The 23,235-nt window shown below is 42.3% G+C and overlaps 1 protein-coding gene across 1 annotated transcript in view; it reads right to left on the bottom strand.

Annotated features, from left to right (window-relative positions):
- LOC147725256 (GTPase IMAP family member 9-like) overlaps positions 1-23,235 on the bottom strand; it is a 154,009-nt gene that overhangs the window by 36,523 nt on the left and 94,251 nt on the right. Inside the window, exon 2 of the mRNA XM_086966564.1 lies at positions 1,787-1,822. Within this exon, the coding sequence (XP_086822690.1) occupies positions 1,787-1,796 (10 nt within the window). The 5' untranslated portion in view covers positions 1,797-1,822. The remainder of the gene's footprint in view (positions 1-1,786; positions 1,823-23,235) is intronic.

The following is a 23,235-nucleotide window of genomic DNA, read 5'->3' as shown; positions in this document are numbered from 1 at the left end:
AGTACGTGAGGAAAGGGAGGGATCAGTGGGAAAAATTAACTGTAAATCATCCGCGTAATTGAAGATGGTAGCGGCGGATTTGCGGAGGGAAAAAATAAGAGGTTGCATGTATAAATTAAATAATAAAGGGGACAAAGCGGAGCCCTGGGGGACACCGCAGGACAAGGGAGAACAGGAAGCCGAGAAGGTAGACAAATGCACTGCCTGAGAGCGATTATCCAGGAAAGACCTGACCCACTCAAGAGCCATGCCCTGAATGCCGGCGTTCCTGACACGGTCGATCAATATAGTGTGATCGACCGTGTCAAAAGCCGCCGATAAATCCAAAAGGACTAGAGCTTGAGGGATGTTATTATCGGCGCCCTTACGGTATAGTTAGGCTGACATTTCAGTCATATAAAACCACTAAAATTCAGCAGTTATAGATACCTGAGCTAACTATAACTTGTGCCCCACAATGCACTGCTTTTGACCTCACATATTACATCACTCATGACCGGGTCAGTGACATCACTGATGACATCACTCATGACATCTCAAATTACATCACTATAGTACTTACCTATAATATTTTTGCCATGCAAATGCCTTTATCATGCATGCATTTAGCTTGAAAATGTAAGTGTAAATCCATTTTAAATATAATCACTAAGTAACAGGCTAGCAGCATCCAGACCAGCAGTGGGTAAACGTAGGCCACATGTCTCAGATTTATTTGGTATTCATGTGCACTCATTTGTATGGGAAGCAGATGGAAGTCAGCAGATGGTTCCAATTCCTGAAGGTAAAATATCTCACCTTTGCTGTGACCTTGAAGGACTGAAGGGCCTCCCAACAGCTGTTTCTCAGGGAAAAATTCTATGATGTGAGATTGGCAGTGAGGAAAATAAAATTATTAGGTAGAAATGCTTATATAAGCCAAACAGAGACATGCTGGTTGTGTACATCAAGAACAAGAGATCACCCTGGACTCCGTATTAGAGATCACCCACCCAGTATTAAACTTGCACTTAGATTGATGGTGATTGTATGGTGCAGGAATTGTTCAGAAAATTGGATGGCATCTACTTCTTTGGTAATGCTGGAGATACTGACAGTGTTAAATTGTTTGAGTATTTCTTGAATGACTTTGTTGCAGTATAGACAGATTGAAACAGGAATTGAGGTGGGTGTTGACATAGACAGAGATGAGAAAGTTTGACACATTTCATAGTGAATTCCGTGAAGTCTAGTTTCAGCCTAACTTGCACTATATGCGTAGAGCTGCGCGGTGAGACAATAGAACATGAAACACTCTGATATTTTGAAAGAAATAGGTCTGAAAAGGGTCCACAGTAGGCCTTTTAATACACAGTAAACCTACAGCAACTGCATGTCACAGTAGGTACAAATCACTATTTTACCTACAGACAGGTTCTCATTAATGGACAAATCAGGCAATGCTACCCACTCTTCAGGACTCCATTCTCCCACTGTACATCTCTCCTTCACCCTAACATTGCACCTCAATTTGCCTAATCCCCTCATGATTTGAAGGTGCTAATTTTATCCATTTTGATCACTATGCCTTTTCCAAAAATTGTCACATTCTATTATCACACAGTGCTATTCTGTATGTCACAAACAGACTTTTGTGCTAAGTCAGTTGGTTGCTCTACAGTGCCCTATTACCCAGGGAGTCTCCTGGCAATGCTGTGAGGAACACTTTAGCAGATGCCTCACTACTGCAGACACTGTTGACTCAGCGATTGCATTTTCTAAACAGCTTGCTTTCATATTTACTCACTCTTTGCCATGGCGCCTTCCTTTGGAGGAACAGGATCTGAATGAAAAAGCATGACAACAATTAAAAAAACCCACTCACTGCTGGATCATTATTCTGATTAAATATATGAAAAGTGCATGGTAAAGAGAAGGCATGCAGGTCTTTGGTACACACAGACAATGGACACTCACATTCAATTTGTAATTGAGGGACAATTAACACAATGCGGCTCAAAACTGGTGTGTTGACAACCATGCTGACATCAACAAATCAACTTGAAGCATTATTACTTCCCTCGATGAGTTTAGGAACAGTGAGGCACAGATTATACCTTCTGGGTTAGACTCTTCAAAGCTCACAACTGGGCATACTGTCCCCCCCCCCCATCACTCTGGCCGGGCATCACAGGGAAATCAGGAACCTCAGAACTCCTAGACCCTCCCACATCCACTGACCTATGACAGGAGAGAGCTCCTCACTTACTTAGAGGAATGGCTTTCCTTTATCGACAACTATTTGAACTTTAAAAAGTCATTGAAACCACGGCTGATTTCTTTTGACTCACTCCTGTTGTCCTCGTCCAGCTCACTGGAGGATCCTCAGCACACTTTTGGGTGATCACAGGCTCTATAAATTCCATGGCATGGTACCATATGAGGTAATATGATATATATGATATGATATAAAATATGAGATGCAATATGAGATATGATATGAAATATGATATGATATACAATGTGCAATGATATGTTGTGCTATGATAAGATATGTGATATTTTATGCTATGATATATGCTATACAATATGATAAATGCTATGATTTGATATGCTATACATGATATGATATACAATATATGCTATGATATATGAAATGATATATGATGTGATATGATATGCTTTGCTATTCTATATGCTATACTATGCTATATGATACGATATGATATATGATATATAATATGAGATATGCTATACTATGATTTGATATGATATCTATGATATGATATGTGATATATGATATAAGATACAATATGAAATGCTATATGTTATATGATAATTACATACGATGTGCGATGATATGTTATGCTATGATATGAAATATGATATGATATGCTATGATATGATATATGATGTATACTATGATATTTATATATAATATGACATACAATATATGATTAGATATATGATATTCTATGCTGTGATATATGATATATAATACGATACATGCTATGTTATGATTTGTTATGATATATATACGATTTGACATTTGATATGATATATGATATGATATGATATACTTTGATATATGATATTAGATATGCTATGATATGATATATACGATATGCTATGATATGATAAATAATATGCTATGATTTGATATGATACATACAATATGATATGCATTATACAATATATGATGTACGATATGATATATGATACATGATATGATCAATGATATGCTATGCTATTTGATATATGCTATGCTTTGCTATGACTTGATATGATATACATATATATATATATACAATAAGACATTATTCCAGAACTATATATTTAGATTTCTTGTTTCATAATAAAGTGGATTGAGCCCTCCATATAAATAGGGCAATTCTTGTTCCATTTCTCTGCCTGTGTTATTCCTACAGTGCTTGAAGTAACTGACAGATTAGGCACAAGGCTAAACAAGAAACCCAACTACCAGGGCCCGGTATCCATGTGTCTGAAGATGAGTTTTATTCTTGTTTGCCAATGGGTTCTGTTATGAGGATAATGGGGAGTGAGTCTTTGAAGCAAAAATACACACCTTAATTCTCTAAGCCCTTACTATGCACTGTCTTTGCCCTGTGGAGAACTGTTCACAGAGAGTCCAGTACATCAGCAACCAACATTCATGCCATGAGCAAGGTCTTATGTGGTCCACATGCTCTGACTCCTTTGAGGAGGACTTCATGGACAGGCTGGTCATTCATCACATCCAAGCCATATTAGGTGACAAAGTCTAAACTGCACACAGGCTTCACCACGTACACAGCTCTTTACAGAAGGCCGCGTAAGTGCAAATTTCCTACTCCAGAAATTGGCCTTCTTGTGAATATTTTTTGGGAGACAGTTCACTCCTTTCAGGAGAACTGATGAAGCCCCTATTACACATATTTTAATATTATAAAACAGTCTGTATATTGTTATCTTTCAAAAGTGTCTGAAGTTTTTATAGGTATACTTAATCAAAAACACTTTTCAATTGTGTCATCCATGTTCTACAGACCAAATGCAGCAAAAGAACAGAAGAGAAAAAGGCTAAAAAAAGATACTATGAGGCAGGGACTGAAGCTACAAAAGAGAAACACAAAGGAAAAGGTAAAAAGGAAATATGGAATATAGATAAGAGTAGTCAAGCTTTTATTAAAGAGTTAGTAGAGTTAACTACAATATTCAATGACGCTGTTATTATCAAGAAGGGAGCACCATCATCCAAAGTATGCACAGGCACATTACAGAGACAAGAACATGATTTGAAGAAAAGACATAAGGATTCTTGTGTAAAGAATAATACATTTCAATAATATTGTAAGAAGTTCATTAACAATAGGGTAGTAAGCAATATGATGAAGTCATGGAAGCAGGTAAAAAAGACCCATAGTAGATATAGGGCTTAAAGAGTTTGTAGAGAATGTTGTAGAGAAACTAATTGTTTTATAGAGAAAGTTGCTCATTCCTATCCTTAATGGAATGAGAACATTAGGTAGGCCATAAAACCTCACTTATAAAGATGTGCTGCAAAAAGAAGAAAATTAACAAAGCCAACGTTTTTACCACACAAAGGTGTTCGTGATTGGGTCACAAGAATGGAGGTTGGAGTTAGATTTGTTATTATGAACTGTGATATTGAGTATCGCATCAAGTGAAAAGGTCTCATTATATTCTTTTTTTCTACAGATATTACCCCTGAAGAAGAGACATTAGTCTCAAAATGCATTGCGTTGAGTTGAAATTGAGATGTATATAAATGATTTGTAAGAAATATTGTAGTAGAATTTAAAACATATTGTACAAGAGTTTTGTATAATGAAGATGATTTTTGAACAAATATCATATAAATAATGTGAAAAGAAAGTGATTAATTTGTATTATTGTGAATAGCATAAAAAGTTACATTTACGTTGTTGCATATTTAAGTCCTAGTCGCCTCATTAGGGGCTGGGCCTCTCCTTGTCAATGGTTAGAGCGGCAGACCCTGATGCAGAGGTCTGGCCTGGGACTAGGGTTCAAATCCCGCCTCGGCGGGTCTTGGGCTCAATTTCCTCACACCTGATAATTCTCGCCTCGGTGCCTATTCCAATCATGGAGTCCCACTCTGTGACTCTGGGCGATAGCTTGCTTAATCTCCACAACAGTCCCAACAGCACTGGGATGCCTGGCTTCACCTTGGGGGTGCCTAGTAGTGGGCATTTCACAGGGAAAAGCCAGGAAGGGTTCCACAGAGGTATGCGTACAGCGCCAAGAGGCCTCAGGGTATAAGTGCTCTATACACGTACGAATTCATTTCATTCATTCATTTCAGGTGGGAAAAATATCTGCTTCAGCCACACCACGCTGCCCCTGTGGACTGACCACCACTGCATACACTTCTCTTTCAAGACTGCCACCGCTCTCAAACCCACACATCACCTTCTTCAAAGCAAATGGGGCAAGGTCACTGAGGGCCACCTCAACTCCACCCTCAACCACAGCACCCCTGTCTCTACTGATGCCAACTGTGCAGCCAAGGAATCACACCGCTGGATCACCAACTACGCAGACAAGCTTGCACCCCTCCGCACCACTGACAGACTATGCCCCTGAAAGGCCACCTGGTTCACCATCGACCTCCAAGAAGCCAGACACTCCTGCAGGCATCTCAAAAAATGACGGAGAAACAGAAAAGCCATGGAAGACCTGACCAACTATAAGAATGTCATCACAGAATACCACCAACACATAATATCCTCAAAGAAGACCTTAATCCGGAACAAAATCCTCACCAACTCCAGCAACTCAAAGGAACTCTTTAACATCTTCCAGCAATTCACCAAGCCCCCTAGCAAAGCCACACACGTCACTCCCTCCAAAGACCTCTACAACAAGCTGGGCTGCTACTTCCACTTGAAAATCAAGGGCCTCTACAAAAACTTCAGTGAGCAGACTCCAGGACCTACCCTTCCCTCCAGCGACAAGAGCTGGCCCACCATCACCGCCTGGACCCCGGTCACCACCGAAGGCACCACGATGACTATGAAGAGCACTCATCAGGAGCCCTCATGTACCCCTGTCCCCGCACATCTTCCACAAAGCCACCACCACCATGGCATCCCAACTACAACGCACCGTCAGCGCCACATTCGAGTCTGGCACTTTCCCCGATGACTGGATACACGCAGAAGTCACACCCCTTCTCAAGCAAACCCTCTGCAACCCAACAGACCTGAAGAACTACCGACCCATCTCTCTCCTTCCCTTCGCAGCCAAAATCACAGAGAAGATCGTCAACGCACAGCTTACAAACTTCATTTAAGAGAACTCTACCGATGACCCCTCCTAATCTGGATTCTGCAGCAACCACAGCACCGAGACCACCCTCCTCGCCGCCACAGACGACAAACACATGCTACTCAACCTGCCACAGCCTTCAACACCATCTCCCACCCTATCCTCGCAGCCAGAATCCATGACGCTGGAATACAGGAAACCACCCTTGACTGGCTCTGCTCCTTCCTCGCCGTCAGAAGCCAAAGGATCAGACTCTCGCCTTTTCTCTCCAAACCCACAGAGATCAACTGCAGAGTACACAAGGATCATTGCTTAGTCCCACACTCCTCAACATGTACATGCCTCCCCCTCGCCACCATCGTCAGACAGCAAAGACTCAGCATTGTATCCTATGCCGATGACAGCCAGCTCATCTTCTCCCTCACAAAGGACCCCAAAACCACCAGACTCAGTTTCCAAGAAGGAATGAAAGACGTTGCAGCTTGGATGAGCAGCAGCTGTCTGAAAATCCACTCGGAAAAGACAGAAGTCCTTGCCCTCGGACCATCCCGCTCTCCTTGGGACAACTCTTGGTGGCCCTCCGCCCTCGTCATCACCCCACCTCCATGAACCACAGCTGGAGCCTTGCATCATACTCAACTCCTCCCTCATCATGATCCGACAGATCATCGCCGTAGCCTTCACCTGCTTAAACACCCTCCGCATTCTCCTCAAGACCTTCAAATGGATCCCCTCAAAGTCAGAAAGACCATCACCCATACACTCATAATAAGCAGACTGGACTACAGAATCGCTCTCTATAACGGAATCACAAATCCCTGCAATGCAAACTCCAGACCATCCAGAACACTGCGACCAGACTCTTCCTCGGCATCCCATAACATTGGCACATCACCTAGCACCTGCAAGAGCTCCACTGGCTCCCCGTTGAGAAAAGAGTAACCTTCAAGCTACTCACCCAAGGCCTACAAATCCTTTCACAACATAGGACCCAAATACCTCAACGAAATGGTTTCCTTCCATGAACCCAAAGGGAACCTCAGTTCCGCCGACCTCCCCCTGGCAGACACCCTGCAAATTTGTAGAACCAGAGAAGGTGGAAGAGCCTTCTCCTACATCGCAACCAAATCCTGGAAAGAGCTCCCAGTCAACATCAGATGCTCACTTAATCTGCACACCTTCAGGAAGAGCCTCAAGACCTGGCTCTTCAGCTGAACCACAGCCGCAGCCCCCCACAGTACCTTGAGACCCTCACTGGTGAGTAGCATGCTTTATACCCCCTGATTGATTGATTGACTGCGTGATGGTTTTCTGAGTGCTGATTTGGAACCATGGAAAATATTCCTCAGTATCTTCAGGATATGAAAGTGTAATGTGGGGACAGCGTTGACTTTGGTGGTCGTGTTGAGTTTTCCATTGATGGCAATCCCGAGGTTCTTGGCAAGAGTGGTGTGGGTCATTCCTAGATTGGGTTGACACCAGTCCCATGGTTAAGTGCTCTTATCCAAGGTCACAAACTCTTGTTGGTTTTCATATTCAGACAGTTGATCTTCATCCACTAGGCTATTTTTCTTTTTTTTTTTTTTACTTTTTTTTCAATTTGTCACATATCAAACTTATACAGACGTGGTAGTTCAATGTTGGTTTCAGCATCTTTGAAGCCTATGCTATTTCAGTCATGCAGGCTTTGAACTTGATACGGATGCTGGGTGTTTTGTCTGTGAGGGTTGGAGGAAGCTGGTAACTCCCTAAGCCTACACAGCCACCTAAACTCAGCTACAGTAAATGAGGGTAGGCTAGACATATAAAGCTCCATGGTGTCCCTAAGTTTTAGGCCACACATCACAAATTGCAGCAAAAATTAAATTGAAATTAAAATGATATAGAAAATCTAAAATGAATTCATTCATAATAGTCCAAATTAAAAAAAACAAAAAACATGTTTCCACTTGGACAATTTAAAGGATTTTTTAATGCCTCACTTAAATGCAAAATAGTTTGATTAAACGAAAATACTGGGCCCCCACCACTTTGCACCAAATGTTGGAAGGTAGTTTATTAGTAGGCGCAGGTAGGTACCCACAGCTAGTAATAACACCACAATCACAAATAAAGCCCAGTCAAATTTCAATAAATGAATCCTAACTCTATCCTTTGTAGCATGGCTTATGAGCAGTCAGGCTTACCTGAGGAGACAGTTGTGTAAAGCATTTTTATATTCCTAAAATAGTAAATAAGTAAAACACAGCAAGGATTAAAACTCCAACACCAATTTATAACAATAGAGAACATTTTGGGGCATATTATCAAGAACGGCATTACAGCGGCGATAATGGCCTTGATAATATGCTCTTGAGAATTCCATTAGAAGTCCATGTTCTGGTGTGAACCTAAGTTTCTATTGGAATTCACAAGGCCATATTATCAAGCCAATTATCGCCGCTTTAGCAGCAGTTTTCTGTTGCTAAACCAGCGATAACTGTAACGCTGTTCTTGATAATATGCCCCTTTATTTTTAAAATGACACCAAAGCGAGAAAAATCTAATGTAGGGAACCAGAGATATGAGCTTTTAAAGATTAAATGCAAAAATGTGCGTTTTGGCACCTAGAAGTGAAAAGCGCCAACTGCAGCTATCTGGTCGCCCTTGACCAGGACCAAGTCAAAGGGTCAGGCTGAATGCTATGGAGCACGGTCGTATACATTGAGTACTTGGGGAAGGTCACTTTTTTAACTTCATAAAGACACTTTTTTGGAGCTTCCTAGGACCGGTTTCAGGGTTTCTCCTCTTCAACCACGATAGCTTGATTCCAGTGGCACAGTGAACCTAGGAACCACGACTGGGCATTCCTGTGCCTGAAACCAGTCCTAGGATGCTTGTTTCCAGTCCAGGGAGGACCTGGCTTGGCACTTTGGGCTGGACTGTTCCCATGGTGCACAGGGTCAAGATTGATTTGCATATAGCCAGGTCTAAACTGGGGTGGCATGATGAGAAAAAGAATGATGGATTTACCCAGATCTCTTGACTGGGGGTGAATGTTTTGATTTGTTCGGCATTCCGTCCACCAATTGTGTGTCTTTTGCTTTCTCACCATAAGCGCGCCAGGTATGCCCAGAAGTGGGTCCTGGGCTAACTGTGCCACTGGGAATCAAGCTATCCTTGCTGAAGAGGGGTGAAACCCCGAAACAGGTCCTAGGATGATTGTTTCTGGTCCAGGGAGGACCTGGCTTGGCAGTTCGTGCTGGACTGTTCCCATGAGGCACAGGTTCAAGACTGTATCGCATATGGCTAGGTTCAAACTGGAATGGCATGGTGAGCAAAAAAACTATGGATTTAGGCCAGATCTCTGTACTGGGATGAATGTATGACATTATTCTGCATTCTGTCCATCAACTGTTGTTTTTGCCTTTGTCACCCCGAGTGGGACCGGTATGCTCAAACGTGAGTCCTGTGCTCTCCATGCCACTGGAATCAAGCTATCCTGGCTGATGAGGGCTGAAAGCCCGATACTGGTCCTAAATTGCTTGTTTCCAATCCAGGAAGGACCTGGCTTGGCAGTTCGGACTGGACTGTTCCCATGGGGCACAGGGTCAAGACTGATTTGCATATGGCTAGGTTCAAACTGGAACCGCATGGTTGAGCAAAAAAACAATGGATTTATGCCAAGATCTCTGTACTGGGGTGAATGCATGACATTGTTCTGCATCCTGTCCATCAGCTGTTGTTTTTGCATTTGTCACCCAGAGTGGGACGGGTATGCTCAGACACGAGTCCCGTGCTCTCCATGCCACTGGAATCAAACTATCCTGGCTGATGAAGGCTGTGTAGTGTAGTTCCTATTTTCCCAATAGGCTCTTCGCATTAGAATAACATAAACAGCAGTGTAGACATAGAACTGAGGTCATCTAGGTCTCTACTGACTATGTTAGTCTTAATTAGTTTTGCCAGCTAGCTCAGAGGTCACTAGAAACTTTCTCGAATGAGCAGGGAGGAGCGAATTTCCCTGATTAGACAAGAAGGGATTCAGTTTCTGACAATCGCATAAACATGACAACTTTGCTCCCTCAGAATAAAGAGTGTATCTCTAGAGTCGTGTGAAAACAATAGACGGCTATTTCACTCAGTCAATCGTGCATGCTTAGTTTCACCAGAGTGCAGAGAATTAGAGAGACGGGCGTTTTCAATAAAAAGGTGTTATTTTATTGAACAGTCTTCTTTCTCATGCAAGAGAAATAATTTGCCACAATTGCAATACTTATCATAAAGTAAAGTGCGTACAGTAAAAGTAGTATTATGTATAATACTGTAAAATCATGGATATGGTTTCTTAGCCATATGATACTTAAAATGGATAAAATATATACAAACATAAAAACATTGACTAACAAACTCAACTGGTGCTTCTAAGATACGCCTACCCCAGTGTACCTGACCTAAGCCTAATAAGTGGGAAGGAGTAAGTAAGTAGCAGTTTTAAGTTAAAGTTAAGTTATTTGCCAAGTATCGGAATCAAGAATTCTCTCTAAGGTTTTAATCAGCTCTGTACCTTGGTTATAGAATGAAGGAGGTCTTTTATCTCGCTTCTCAGGACTCAATCTCCCAGCAACCCGCGAGGGTAGCTCGGGAACACTGGAGCTGGATTTTCTCGGCGTGAGAAAAGGCAGCTTCTCCAGCGCGTCAAAAAGGGAGGGGCGGCTTCCTTCTGCTCCGGCGAATAAAGAGTGTATCTCTAGAGTCGGCGACAGCTGGGCACTCGTACAAGTAGAACATCGCTCTGCTCCCCACCACCGTGTGTTTGCTTAAGGCAACGTTGGTATATTTATACCTGAAAGGTGTCGGGTTTGACGTAAGGTTGGACATAAGACATAATTGAGAACTAACAGTTCTTGCTGGACTCTAGGAGTTCTTCTGCAAATCAAAACAAAAGCAGGAGGGGGATTCACGGGCTGCTGGAGGCTTGGTTTGTTTAAAGAATGCGTTGTGCTTTCTAGGAGTCTATGGGAGTAGCCTTGCCGTGCTTTGGACTGCATGGGCTATTACTAAATATGGATCTGATTCTTATGCCTTTATAAGGCTACTTATTTTTTAAAACCACATAAGGGCATGAATCGGGAATATTGAATTAAGGTCCTAGATAGAAATACAACACCCACTCCTCGGATTAATGTCCATCATTACTAAAAAGTAAGCAATAGTAAACATATGATGCATGTGTGTTTTCCAACCCACCCCAAAATACATAATTGCATTTGAAATGGTGTATGGTTTATACACGAAAGTGAGTATTGGTACTGTACGTTTTCAAGCAAAGGTATCATTCAGTTAAGTTCATATATATCAGCTGAATGAATTGCGAAAATTATAAATGAAATTACACATGAAATGGCTCTGTATACAGAAGAGAAGGTCGAGACCATTTCATCACATACTTGTACGATATTGTACATGTGCTAGAGGCTGAGGTAAATATTGTATCTAATGTTTCTAAAAATAGAAGCTCTGTTCTCTAAGAATAGTTCTACTTTAAGCAAATTATCATGTGCCCGGAAAAATGGAAAAATATTTTGATTTGAAAGGAAAAATAATTTCGTTTTCAGAGGAAAAAATAGTTCCAAATGTTTTCAATTGCTTTGTTTAACAGAACTGAAGGCCAAATTCAGAGTTCAGGGAACACTGTGTGCTTTTTTGTTTAAAAAGTTTTTCTCGTTGTTCAGGGGAGAACATCATATCAGACAGACTCGCAAAAAATTGGTCTACAACGTCAGGTGAAAGTTCGAAAATACTGAAATTGTGCAGTTCTCTGCATGATTGCTATCATCGATGTTTGGATCAGCAATGCTCACAGAAGGTTGTACCTGTTTGGTGCTGCATTCCTCTCCTACTTCACCGCCACCTACTCGTAGTGGTGAAGTCTCAACGAATGCCGTCATCAGAAAAGGTAGCCGCTGGGAACAACACGTTGCATGAGTCGTTACCTGACCTAGCAAAGTATCGATGCTGATGGTAGTGTAAGACAGACGTCCAACACGCATTCTTCTCCGCATAGCAGATATCGAAGCACAGGTAAGATGCAATCTTGCCAGATCGGTCTGATTGAAAGAAACCAAGTTGTATTCAGATCTCTTAGCCGGGCCAATCCGAGGACCTTAGTGATAGGGTCTCGGTATCGTATTGCTAGGCTCGTTTCTTCCATCGTTGCTGGAGTCTTGTCTGTGGATTGTCTTGCCACATAGGAGCAGAAGGAGCAAAAATATAATTCCTGCTGAGAGTCCCAAAATTAAAGGTAGGCCGCCAAAGACAGAATGGACAAAATTCGGGAAGATGCCCAGAAATGTTTCAATTGGTGTTAACAGTCCCGAAAAAATTGTCTTAAATACATATGCGATGCCACTGGTATCAGACATGTTTAAAATTTGGCTTAACATTTGTGCAAAATGCACGGGGCAATTTGTCGATAAAAGGGTATGTATCTCTGCAGCTGTCCTTGCAAATTGCAGGTCATACGTTTCTTTGGATGATGTCAAAGGCACAGTTGTCTGTAAAAGAATAGACTTCATTCTGCTTAAAGTATCAATTCGAATAGAAGAGATATTCACATAGGCCATATTGCCGCCTCCATGTCTGGATTGCTGTTTGGATACAATACTTGCATACAGCAAACGACCCTGGAAGTAACAGTTACGAGATATCATTCTCCTGGCACCAATCCACAACACCTGTGGTTAGTTATTATAACGTAGCTACCGTTGGAGAGTTATCTGAAGAATGGTTCTATCTGTGTTGCAGGAGTGCCTTGCAGGTGACATGAAAGGTTTTTTTTTTTTTAAACCTTTATTTTAGCATTCAGTAGAAATACAAGCATGGGCCTACAACCGCTGGGGCTGGCCGCTAGACAAAATAAAATTAGTTGATATCACAATACGACACAGCTCATCAGCCGACAACCCAAAGGTCCGGCAGCGATTCAGAGTAAAACTTGTATTGGAATGCATAGTTGGATTTCCGGATAAGACAGAGGTTTCATTTTATATTATATAAGAGAGGATCAGGTGCCATGCAATCAAACAGGAGAATGCGGGGGACAGGGTGAGAAACAGGATATACATGTAATGACCACAATAATGGAGATTTGGCGCCAGAGCCTATAGGTCGGTACAAAAGAACACACAATTTACATTTCCATGTTGCGCCAATACTCAAGGCCTGCCCGCCCATAAATCAGGATATCATAAAAGCAAAAGCACGAAGTACAAGCATAAGATAAGTATCCAAATGATTCGTAGTTATACTGACCCTACGAGAAAGAAAGAGAAAGAAGAAAGGCCATAGAAAATAAAAAAGGCAAAATAAAAAAAAAACTCCAGCCCCCCACCCTGCACCCCTGCAAATGGCTACAGCCTAACCCCACTAGCAGCGTGCCTGTCGCCCCTAACAACTAAAACCCCAAAGGGAAGGAAAAAGAAGATCGGAGGAGGGCATATCCATGTGGGCTCCCAGCCCCTTTAGACCCCCCCGCCTGAAACAGCCACCCCCTACCACTAAAAGACAAACTTATGACAGCAATGTAAAGAAATTAGAGGGTACCGTGAGACACCGCCCAGCCTCTTAGAGCAAACAGTTGCAGGTCCAACACTTGTAAAAGCCATGCCAACCCATCCCGATCAGCCGATCTCAACCTTGGCCCTTCCGAACAAAAACACGAAACCCTTCCAGCGAGACCCAAAGCACACAAAGAAGCAATTAAGAAGAAAAGAGTCAGCAGAAATCAGCCCATGGCTACCAGCAGGCAGTGAGTCCTCAGGAACTGTAGATGCAGATGAACTCTCCCTCCGAGATGAACAGTCCAAGTGTGTCTTGAACAGGAGTCGTAGCGTTGCCAGGAAAGGAGAGGATGACCACAAAATGGATGGAAAGTCACAGACAAAAGCCCCCGGGAGGGGAACGCCTGACGATATCTCCAAAGCCAGTAGTGGTGGAAAGTTCAGCAATACCATGCCATCCTCGGAAACACAGTCCACCAGGGCACCATCCGATGGTTCCAGTACTCGTTTCTTCAAGGGGTTCTTGCACGGAGTCAAAATGGCCGCGTTTTGAATGGCTGCAGAATCCCGTTTCAACAATAAGGCCGGGCCCGGTTCCACCAGGAGCATTTCAGATAGACGCGTGTCCAATTTGCTCAACAAAGTATCCACATGTGAGCGGAATGCCAAAAGTTCTGCCAGTATTAACCTCAGTGATGGCTCATGCACCGTTTGATCCATATTCTCGTGCTCGATATCAATCACTATCACCTCCCCGGATAAATCCGGCATCCTCGGCGGGGACAGACAGGATCTCGAACGTACAAATGTGAAGGGTGACCAGTCTTTGTTCGCAACCACGGTCAACCCAGTTAAGGCCGCAGGCCGGTGACCCCGAACCACCGAACCCCGGCGGGCGGGAACCGGGTCCCCGGGACGGGGGCCTTCGCCCGCAGCCAGCAGCACGCAGACTCACTCCTCCGTCGATACTGAGCAATGAAAACGATCGCCACCAAATCCGGGCTGAAACAAAGCCTCCACTCCGGTCGACCGGGCCCAGCCTGAGTCTCCTGGCCGATGTTGTTGCACTACAGCCCGGCTGTGAAAGTACTCCAGGCCCCGGCTTCACTGCTGGAGCAGGCCGCAAACTTAAACTCGATGCAACTCCGTCAAACAAGCCGATAAAAGTTTCCGGATTACACCATCGGAGTGCGGGACAATTCATGCACACAGAGACCAGGCGTTAAGTCAGGATAACATGCAGGATATCGCGGCGGGTTACGAGGGTCGACGGAGCCGAGAGCCTAAGCAGCCATCTTGCTTGCTGACGAAGCTCCTCCTCCCATGAAAGGTTATTTGAAGACCCTTCGTAAGCTCCATGCAAGTTAATATCATGACACAGGAGTGTACTGCTTAATGATTTTTTACAATTATTACCACTATGGAATACCTCCTTTTTCCTTTCACTATAACATTTGTGTGTGTAAGGTAAATCCCAGGTTGATTTGATGTAGCCTTTACCCAACCATTTATACTGGCCTGCTGGTATATATTCATGGCAATATTTAAACTGGAAAGTTGTTATCGGAATTGTAATTGTTCTGTGTATTATCCATTCAATGACAGGTCTCTCTGACATTGTCAATGGTAATCTCTCAAGTTTTTCAATGCTCAGAATCGTATAATCTGCTCCTTTTATGTGCCAAACTGATTTGTTTATCAGTAAGGTTAAAGATAGAAAATAATGACGTTATGTTGATTAGACGCCATGGCACGTAGCCTGAACGTAGGTTTTGCAACGTCCAGCCAAGCTGTACAAGAGAACGCAATTGAGACTGACCATGTTGTAACATTAGTAAGTCTTGATCTATTATATCAAAGGCAGATGATACAATACTGTCCAATGAATAAATTCTGGAAGACAGAGTCGTTAACCCATTGTCCACAACAGAAAGTGATTTCTCCAAATTTATACGATCAATTTCTCGTATTTTTTCTGCTGTTTCAATTTGCATTACTTTCCAAGCTTCGTTGTATGCAGCGTATATACCGGCCGCTATGAAGTGTTTTTGACGCTGTTTCCGAGGTCCCATTATGAAATCTCGCAAGTCAGCACCTTCTTTAAGTAAAGTCAAGTGTTGCTTAATTTCAGCCAGTGTGGATTTCTGTAGCCACTCAAGGCATAGCTTCCGTACACTGTATGTTGTAACTATCCCTGGATGTTGTCTCTGGGAATATCTTGGGTCTGGTCTGGTCATTTTGAACCCCTGTCTTTTGTTCAGGAATCTATCTTGACAGTTGTTAGTGTCTATGGGCCAGATCAACCATTTTTTCGAAACAGGATTTGTTCTGTTGTGGTTAAAAATATGGGATACGACTATTTCCATATCAGTAGTACTGTTGTAATCAGGTATGGGCTTCGGAATAGACGGTTTGTTTAAGTCTTTTATCTTAGCTAAACCAAGACAAGTAGTTTGTTGAATGGTATCATTCAGGAATATTATTTGTTCTGGGATCATGTAGGCTCTAAATAATGATTCAAGACCTTGTACCTGCCAGTCCTTTGTTCCCCAGATGGGTTTTGTTTCAATGTTGTTTTTCCAAAATTCAAAACCAAATGTTGACATTTTGTCATAAAATTTTTAAGAATAAATCAATTTACTATTTGTCAGCATGTTTTTCATTCCTGTACTATTTAACATTTTAAAATAAAACGTTTCTGGATCACTGAAGTATGGAAATTTCTCAAAAAATGTTTTCGAACTTCCTTTTGGTGGTGTTGGACAATGTTCCCATTGATTATAAGTAAAAACAATTCAGGTTGTGCATATTTATGCAAATAGTGATGACCATAGTGATTATAACAGTATAATTCTTCATAATTTGATGAACCCTGTAAATAATCATGTTCTGTAGATTTAGCTGACCTTATTAAATCTGACATCATATTATGAATATTTTCAAAATCCCAATCATCAGAAAAGGAACTTGGTTTCACAAAATCACTTAAGGAAATCTTGAACTGGTGTGGATACTTCAAGAGCTCAATCAGGCCATAAATATCATAGTCAGTTTTGTCCCATGCAATACCCCCAGGTATGGGATTGGCTGTGATGTTCACTGATGATAGTTCTCTTTTCTCGATGTGAGAGGATCTGTGAGACTTTAGGACCAAGTTGATGTTCTGGCTTGCTGTGTCCATTGTACTATATTTTCCATCAATTAATCTACCCAAACATAAAACCATGATGAGCCAAAGCAGGAGGAAAAGTACACCTAACACAGTCCAAAATTCAATCCATGGTGAGATCAGATAGGTCTCTTTTAGTTGGTTAAAAAGCTCGGTTATTTTTTCTTTCAAAGTTTTTGTTGCTGGCTTGTCCCCATGTTCACTTGGATCATCGGAAAAGTCAGCAAAGTTGATAAAATAGCCAGATGCAGATCTGTCAATTGGTGGGATTGCTTCCGGATTTCCATTGATCTTTGCATTTTCTTTTGTTACATTTGTACATTCTAAAGCTACATCGTTGTAGATTGGTGTACCTTCACGCATTGTTGCAATTTGGGTTTCAAGAGGCACAAGTTCCATGGCTTTGTTGCATAGTCCTTTTTTATTTACTGTTGGTTTATCGAATGTGATTAGTCTCTCAGTTTGAACCTCTTGGATTGTAGCAAAGTTTGGTCTTCTGCTATTTCTTGGGAGTCCACTGGGCCTGCTATTTATTATCGGCCACATGTTTGTGGTTTCACCAGTTCGATTGAAACAATTCTGTTTTCTTTTTTACCAGCAAGTAGCGTTAGTACTACTGATCTTGTTCCGCTGATAGCTAAGACAGGTACAGCTTTTCTGAAAGAAGGCCCAAATTCATTCTTCACCGCAATCTTTTCTCTGACCAGATCCCCAATCTTTGGAATCCAGACAGGTCTTACTTGGACAGGTGGTTCTTCAGTGGTTGTTGGCTTATTCTTTATGTTACTTAGACTCTTTCTTGTTTCATTCAAGTCCTGTAAAACAGCTAAACTATCTTTGATATCAAAAGATTTTTCTTCTACCACTGAAGTTTGATGATCCAAATCCTGGATAATCATTCTAGTTCCAAATAAAAGTTCATATGGACTGAAAACCTTTAGAGAATCTCTTGGCATGTTATTAAGACTACGTTGGACACTTATTAAATGTTTGACCCACCCATCACCCGAACCTAATACCCTTGCCTTTATAGATTGCTTTATGTCACAGTTTTTTCTTTCCACCACTGCATTTGCCTCAGGATGGAAGGGAGAAGAGTACCGCAATACAATGCCCATGCTGGTCATGGCCTCTTTGTAAGCTAAAGAGCTAAACGCAGGACCCTGGTCAGAATGTAGCATGCCAATTGCGTATGTGCCGATAAAGACTCGCAAATCTTTTATAACAGTTCTGGCGTCAGCCGAGCGCTGGGGTCTATATTTTTAAGTGAATTCAGTCTTAATAATTATAGGGACGCATTTCTCCGACTGGATTTCTGCGTTATAGATCGCATAATGCTCTCTAATAGTGGTATCTGGGCTGTTGTCTAGTCCGGTTCACAACTGCGATCTCTGTTGCAGTCCTCATAATTTCTTGCAAAATTGTAGATATGTACGCTCATTCCCGGCCACCAGTAATTTGATTGTAATTCTATCAGAGATTTCAGGATCTCTTGGTGCCTCAGACCCAATCCCATGTGTGCGTCTTCAATCAAGAAAACTCTCCGGTTCGTGTTTGGAATTACTCTATCCCCCACTCCAGGGATTCGAGCAAAAGGAACGGAGTTTGCATCAATTATGTATGTATTATTGAGTGGATAGTTGAGAGGTAATGCTGCATAATCGCCTTTTAATGACGCTTTTACTGCCAGCATGGTTTCTCCATCTATTTGTTTTTCTGAACGCTTTTTAGTGGCTACGGAAGCCGGTTTAGTTGCTTCCGCTGTGGCTGTGTTAGCCAATGAATTCCCTGCAACGTGAACGCCATCACATCGATGACTCAGAGCGTGTATCACGTGAGTCTTTTGTAGTTCTTTCTGTAAAAGAACTACTTATTCCCTAAGTTTTTTATGCGTTATTGTGGCACCTGTGTCATCTTTGTAACCGTTTTTGCTCCATGTCTGAATGTCGCTGTTATATGACTTGACGCAGTAATGCGAATCGCACACTATTAGTGTGGGGAATTCGCGATCGGCATTTTCAAGCACCATCTTCAAAGATCTTATTTCAGCTCATTCAGCTGAACAGTTTCTGAGTGATTCAGTTTTGGTAATCATAGGTATGAATTTACCAGAGCGCCAGCGACCTTTGACAATCGCGCACACTGCATTGTAGGATTTTTATCTACATCATAGTTTTGTGCGAGTCTGTCCATATAGATTACGCAGGTATACTGTTCGAGAGTCAGAATTTCGATTGACAGAGGATATTCTTGTTCATATTCTAGATCATCTAGTTTTTTCAGTTTTGGGTCAAAATAGTTTTTTCACGTCTTCTGTAGCAAGAGAATTTTCCCATTGTATCCATTTTGGATCTAATGCCACTGTATTCAGATTACGTGGACTTGTTAATGCCTCAATGGCTGATTCTGCTGTATAAACAGTTATTCTTTTGCCTTGGGCTAGTGCTCTTTCTTTGGCTACAGCAGTTCGAACCGCTGTCAGAATTTTTTCTGTAGAGCTGAATTTCATTTCAGATTGAGTGTACAAGTGTGATTTGTAAGCTATTGGTACCGTTTCTCCCTCATTGGAGGTCAGGTATGTGAATCCGCATTTTCCTGGAATTACTCGGATTACAAGGTTGCGTACGTTGTCGCGAGTTTGCAATTTTGTTTTAGTTAACATGTCTGTCTGTAATGATCTCAAAATTTCTGTGTGTTTTTGAGTCCAATGTATTGGTCTGAAATCAGGTTTTATTAATTCATAGAGATGTTTAACCTTCTCCACATAATTTAAAATGTAAGTTCTTCCGAAATTCAGGAAGCCTAGTATTGATTGTAAATTTCTCAGAGTTTTTGGTGCTTGGAGTACTGGACATTTCTCTAAGAAGTTGTCTGCCAGGCTTTTGCCTTCACTTGATAATTCATATCCTAAAAATAGGACTGTTAGATGGGCAATTCTTGACTTTTTAAAGTTGAATTTGTAACCCTCTGCTGCGAACCCAAGAATTATGGTGTTCATTCTTTTTAAGTGAGTCTCCAGGTCATCGTCTGTCAGATAGATGTCATCGACATATGATAATGCTTCATCATCATATATTTGTAGTAATTCTGTTACCCTTGCTGAGAATAATCCTGGGCTATTCTTAAATCCTTGTGGGAGTCGGCAAAATTATGTTTGCGACCCCATTATTGAGAAAGCGGTCAAGTACCTGCTTTCAGGTGCTATGTTTTGACAGAAGAATCCATTTGAAATGTCTAATGTTGTTTTCTGTTTTTTGCGCACAATATTGTTCATTAGTGCTGCACTGTGTGAATTTTGTACTGCAAATGTTTTACAGCAGGAGTTTAAATGTCTGTAGTCCAAAACTAGACTATATGAATCGTCTGGCTTGGAGACAGGAAACAAAGGATTGTTCATTTGTGAGGTGCATGTTTCAATCACCCCTTGGTATTCAAGTTGATCTAAGATCTCCCTGACTTGCTTTTTAGCTTCTTGTTTAACTGGGTACTGCCTTTGTGCAGTAGGTTGATTTTTTAACTGGATTTTGTGATGAGGAGAGTCCTCATCCCATCCTACATGATTTTTATATAATGCAGGGGCTTGGGCCACTGCCCATTTTCTTGCCAATGTGTATTTTTTATGAATTGGAATATGATTTGCGAAGGCAGGCATAATCATTTCTTCGCCATGAGGGCACTCCCTGACAAACTGTGGTGGCCAGTCTTTTTCAGCTAACAGGATGTCATAGCCTTTAGAAAGATTTTCCCAAAAGAGACCTTTAATTTTCCTACTTTTATCTCCCTCTATACACAATGTTATTTCACATAGTTTATGGGGCACACTAACTCGTGTGTCTGCAGTTTCCACCTGAATGTTTTAGTTTGTGTCCACTGTCTCCAGAAGATTCATCAGGATCTTGCGAGCTATGGTCACTTCTGCTGCGCTGTCTAGCATTGTCTGGGCCCACTCTCCGTTTTTCAGTTGTGTCCTCGGAATCCTCGGCATGTTTAATTTTAATACTTGCTACCTTCTTTCTGGGAAATTGTGTTTTGTTACTTTGATGAGCAGGTTCTTTGTCTTTGGACTTGACGTGCTCTTCCTTGTGTTCTGATCGTCCTCTTCTTTCCGATTTCTGTGAGGAAGATCTAGAAAGATTGAGTGAGAAGGATCGAGAGGGACGTGTATCAATGTCGTGTATCAATGTCTTGATATCTTATTTTATCCCTATCTAATTCCACAGCAGACATATTGGGTGGCTTCTGGTGCTCTGATGCGCTCTAGTCACGCTTAAAAGGGGTTTCTCAGAGCCCTGCGCCTGATTAGCTGTTTGTTTTGCATCCCTCTTGAGGCGGAAGCTGGGAGGTTCTGTTCCTGACATTTTCGTGAAACTTATTATTTTAAAAATACTATTGTACAATTGCTGGCTTGATTTAATAAGCTTTTTAGTCTTTCCCTCCCCTCCCTGCTGCCTGGGCCACTCTCAGCCGAGCATAGACGCTGACGAGTTGATCCCGGGTTCTAATTCCACGGCAGACATATTGGGTGGCTTCTGGTGCTCTGACGCGCTCTAGTCGTGCTTAAAAGGGGACGGGCATGCCTCCGCGCAGCGGACGTGAGCAGCGGATGCACCGGACCTGCGCCAGAGTTGTGCCAGAGTCCTGTTCGTCTGCGCCCGTCCGCGCCAATGAGGTGCCAGGGGCCAGGCCGATTGATGTTTCGGACCCCTCTTATCTCTCAAGTGCGGCTTACTCCTACAGCACCATGATAGCACTTAGACCCCCTTGGTGCTGCTGTCATTATAAGTACGTACCGGAGGAACTGCTATATGGCCTGGACTGTCGGTGTTCTAACACTACTTGCAACACCTCCTCCCCCGCGCCTCTAGTTATTCCGTCAGTTAGGGAGACTCAATCCCTTTCCCCTCATTCTGGAGGATCAGGTTTCCTTATAAATGCTCGCTCACTAGTGAATAATAATATTGCATTTAGAGACTTCATCACAGAAAACAAGCCTTCTTGGGCCTTTGTTACTGAAACATGGGGTTCAGAATCAGCTGGTCCTGATTTGGTTAACGCCATCCCTGAAGGATATGCCTTTGCGAGATTCGACAGAACAGGTCGAAAAGGTGGAGGAATTGGCATTTTACATAAAACTTCTTCAACTTGCCGCATTGAACCCCTCCCCTCAGAACTCCTTCCAGGCCGTTCACTTCTCCCTTAGTCCCTCACCCACAGTATCCTTCATGGGTATTTTAATCTACAGACCCCCGGGTCTCAGACCAGCCTTCCCCGCCAGTCTCTTAGAAATTCTTGAACCTTTTATCGACAAACCTAATTTCACCATCCTTGACGATTTTAATTTTCATCTTGAAAATTCTAATTCACCTGACACATTATCCCTTGTGGAGTCCTTGGCTTCCTGTGGTCTCTCACAAAAGGTAGGATGTTCAACTCATTCTGCGGGTCATACTCTAGATGGCGTTTTTACTAATGACCCCAGGCTGGTAGTAGGACTTCCCATTCCCCTTTCATGGTCTGACCATAAGGCAGTCACCTTGGAGTTTATATTTGGGTCTTTGGATATATCCTTAAAGGATAATAACATCTGGACTCTGAAAAGGAATTATAAAGGACTTAACAATGAGGCCTTTAGCCCCTTTCTTGTAAACTTTATGTCCTCTTCTAAATCTGATACGGATACTGCCGCTCAGGAGCTTGTCAATATCATCTTGGAGGCAGTTGATACTCTTGACCCCGCTAAACCCCATTACTGTGCCAGGAAACGTCCGTCAGCCCCATGGTTTTCTGACGCTCTTAGACTACGCAGGCAGGAGTGCAGGAGGCAAGAAAGACTCTGCAGAGCCCATCTTGACACTGATGAAAGGACCAAACACACGAACCTTATTATAGGATATAAGGCCGCACTTCTAGCTGCCAAACAGTCATATTTTACCAATCTGACTACCTCCCTCTGCTCTCCTAGAGATCTTTTTAATATTGTGGATTCCTTGTCTCCTATTCCATCTTCTGACCCTGTTGTTGCATCGCAAAAACTTTGGGACGAGATCTCCTTGTTTTTTCACACCAAAATCGGAGACATTTATTCCGACTTAGAAGCCCTTAATTCCACTCAGGACTCCCCCTCATCATCCCACCTTCCTTCAGGACCCAGCTTGTCTTTGACCCCGCGAGGACATTTAGCCGATTTCCCCCTACTGTCCCATGAAGTCCTAAATGGCCTGCTTGACAACCTTAAAT

Source organism: Lissotriton vulgaris, chromosome 4_1, assembly GCF_964263255.1.
Source record: "Lissotriton vulgaris chromosome 4_1, aLisVul1.2, whole genome shotgun sequence".
Taxonomy (NCBI): Eukaryota; Metazoa; Chordata; class Amphibia; order Caudata; family Salamandridae; genus Lissotriton; species Lissotriton vulgaris.
This window is presented reverse-complemented; position numbering and strand designations above follow the sequence as displayed.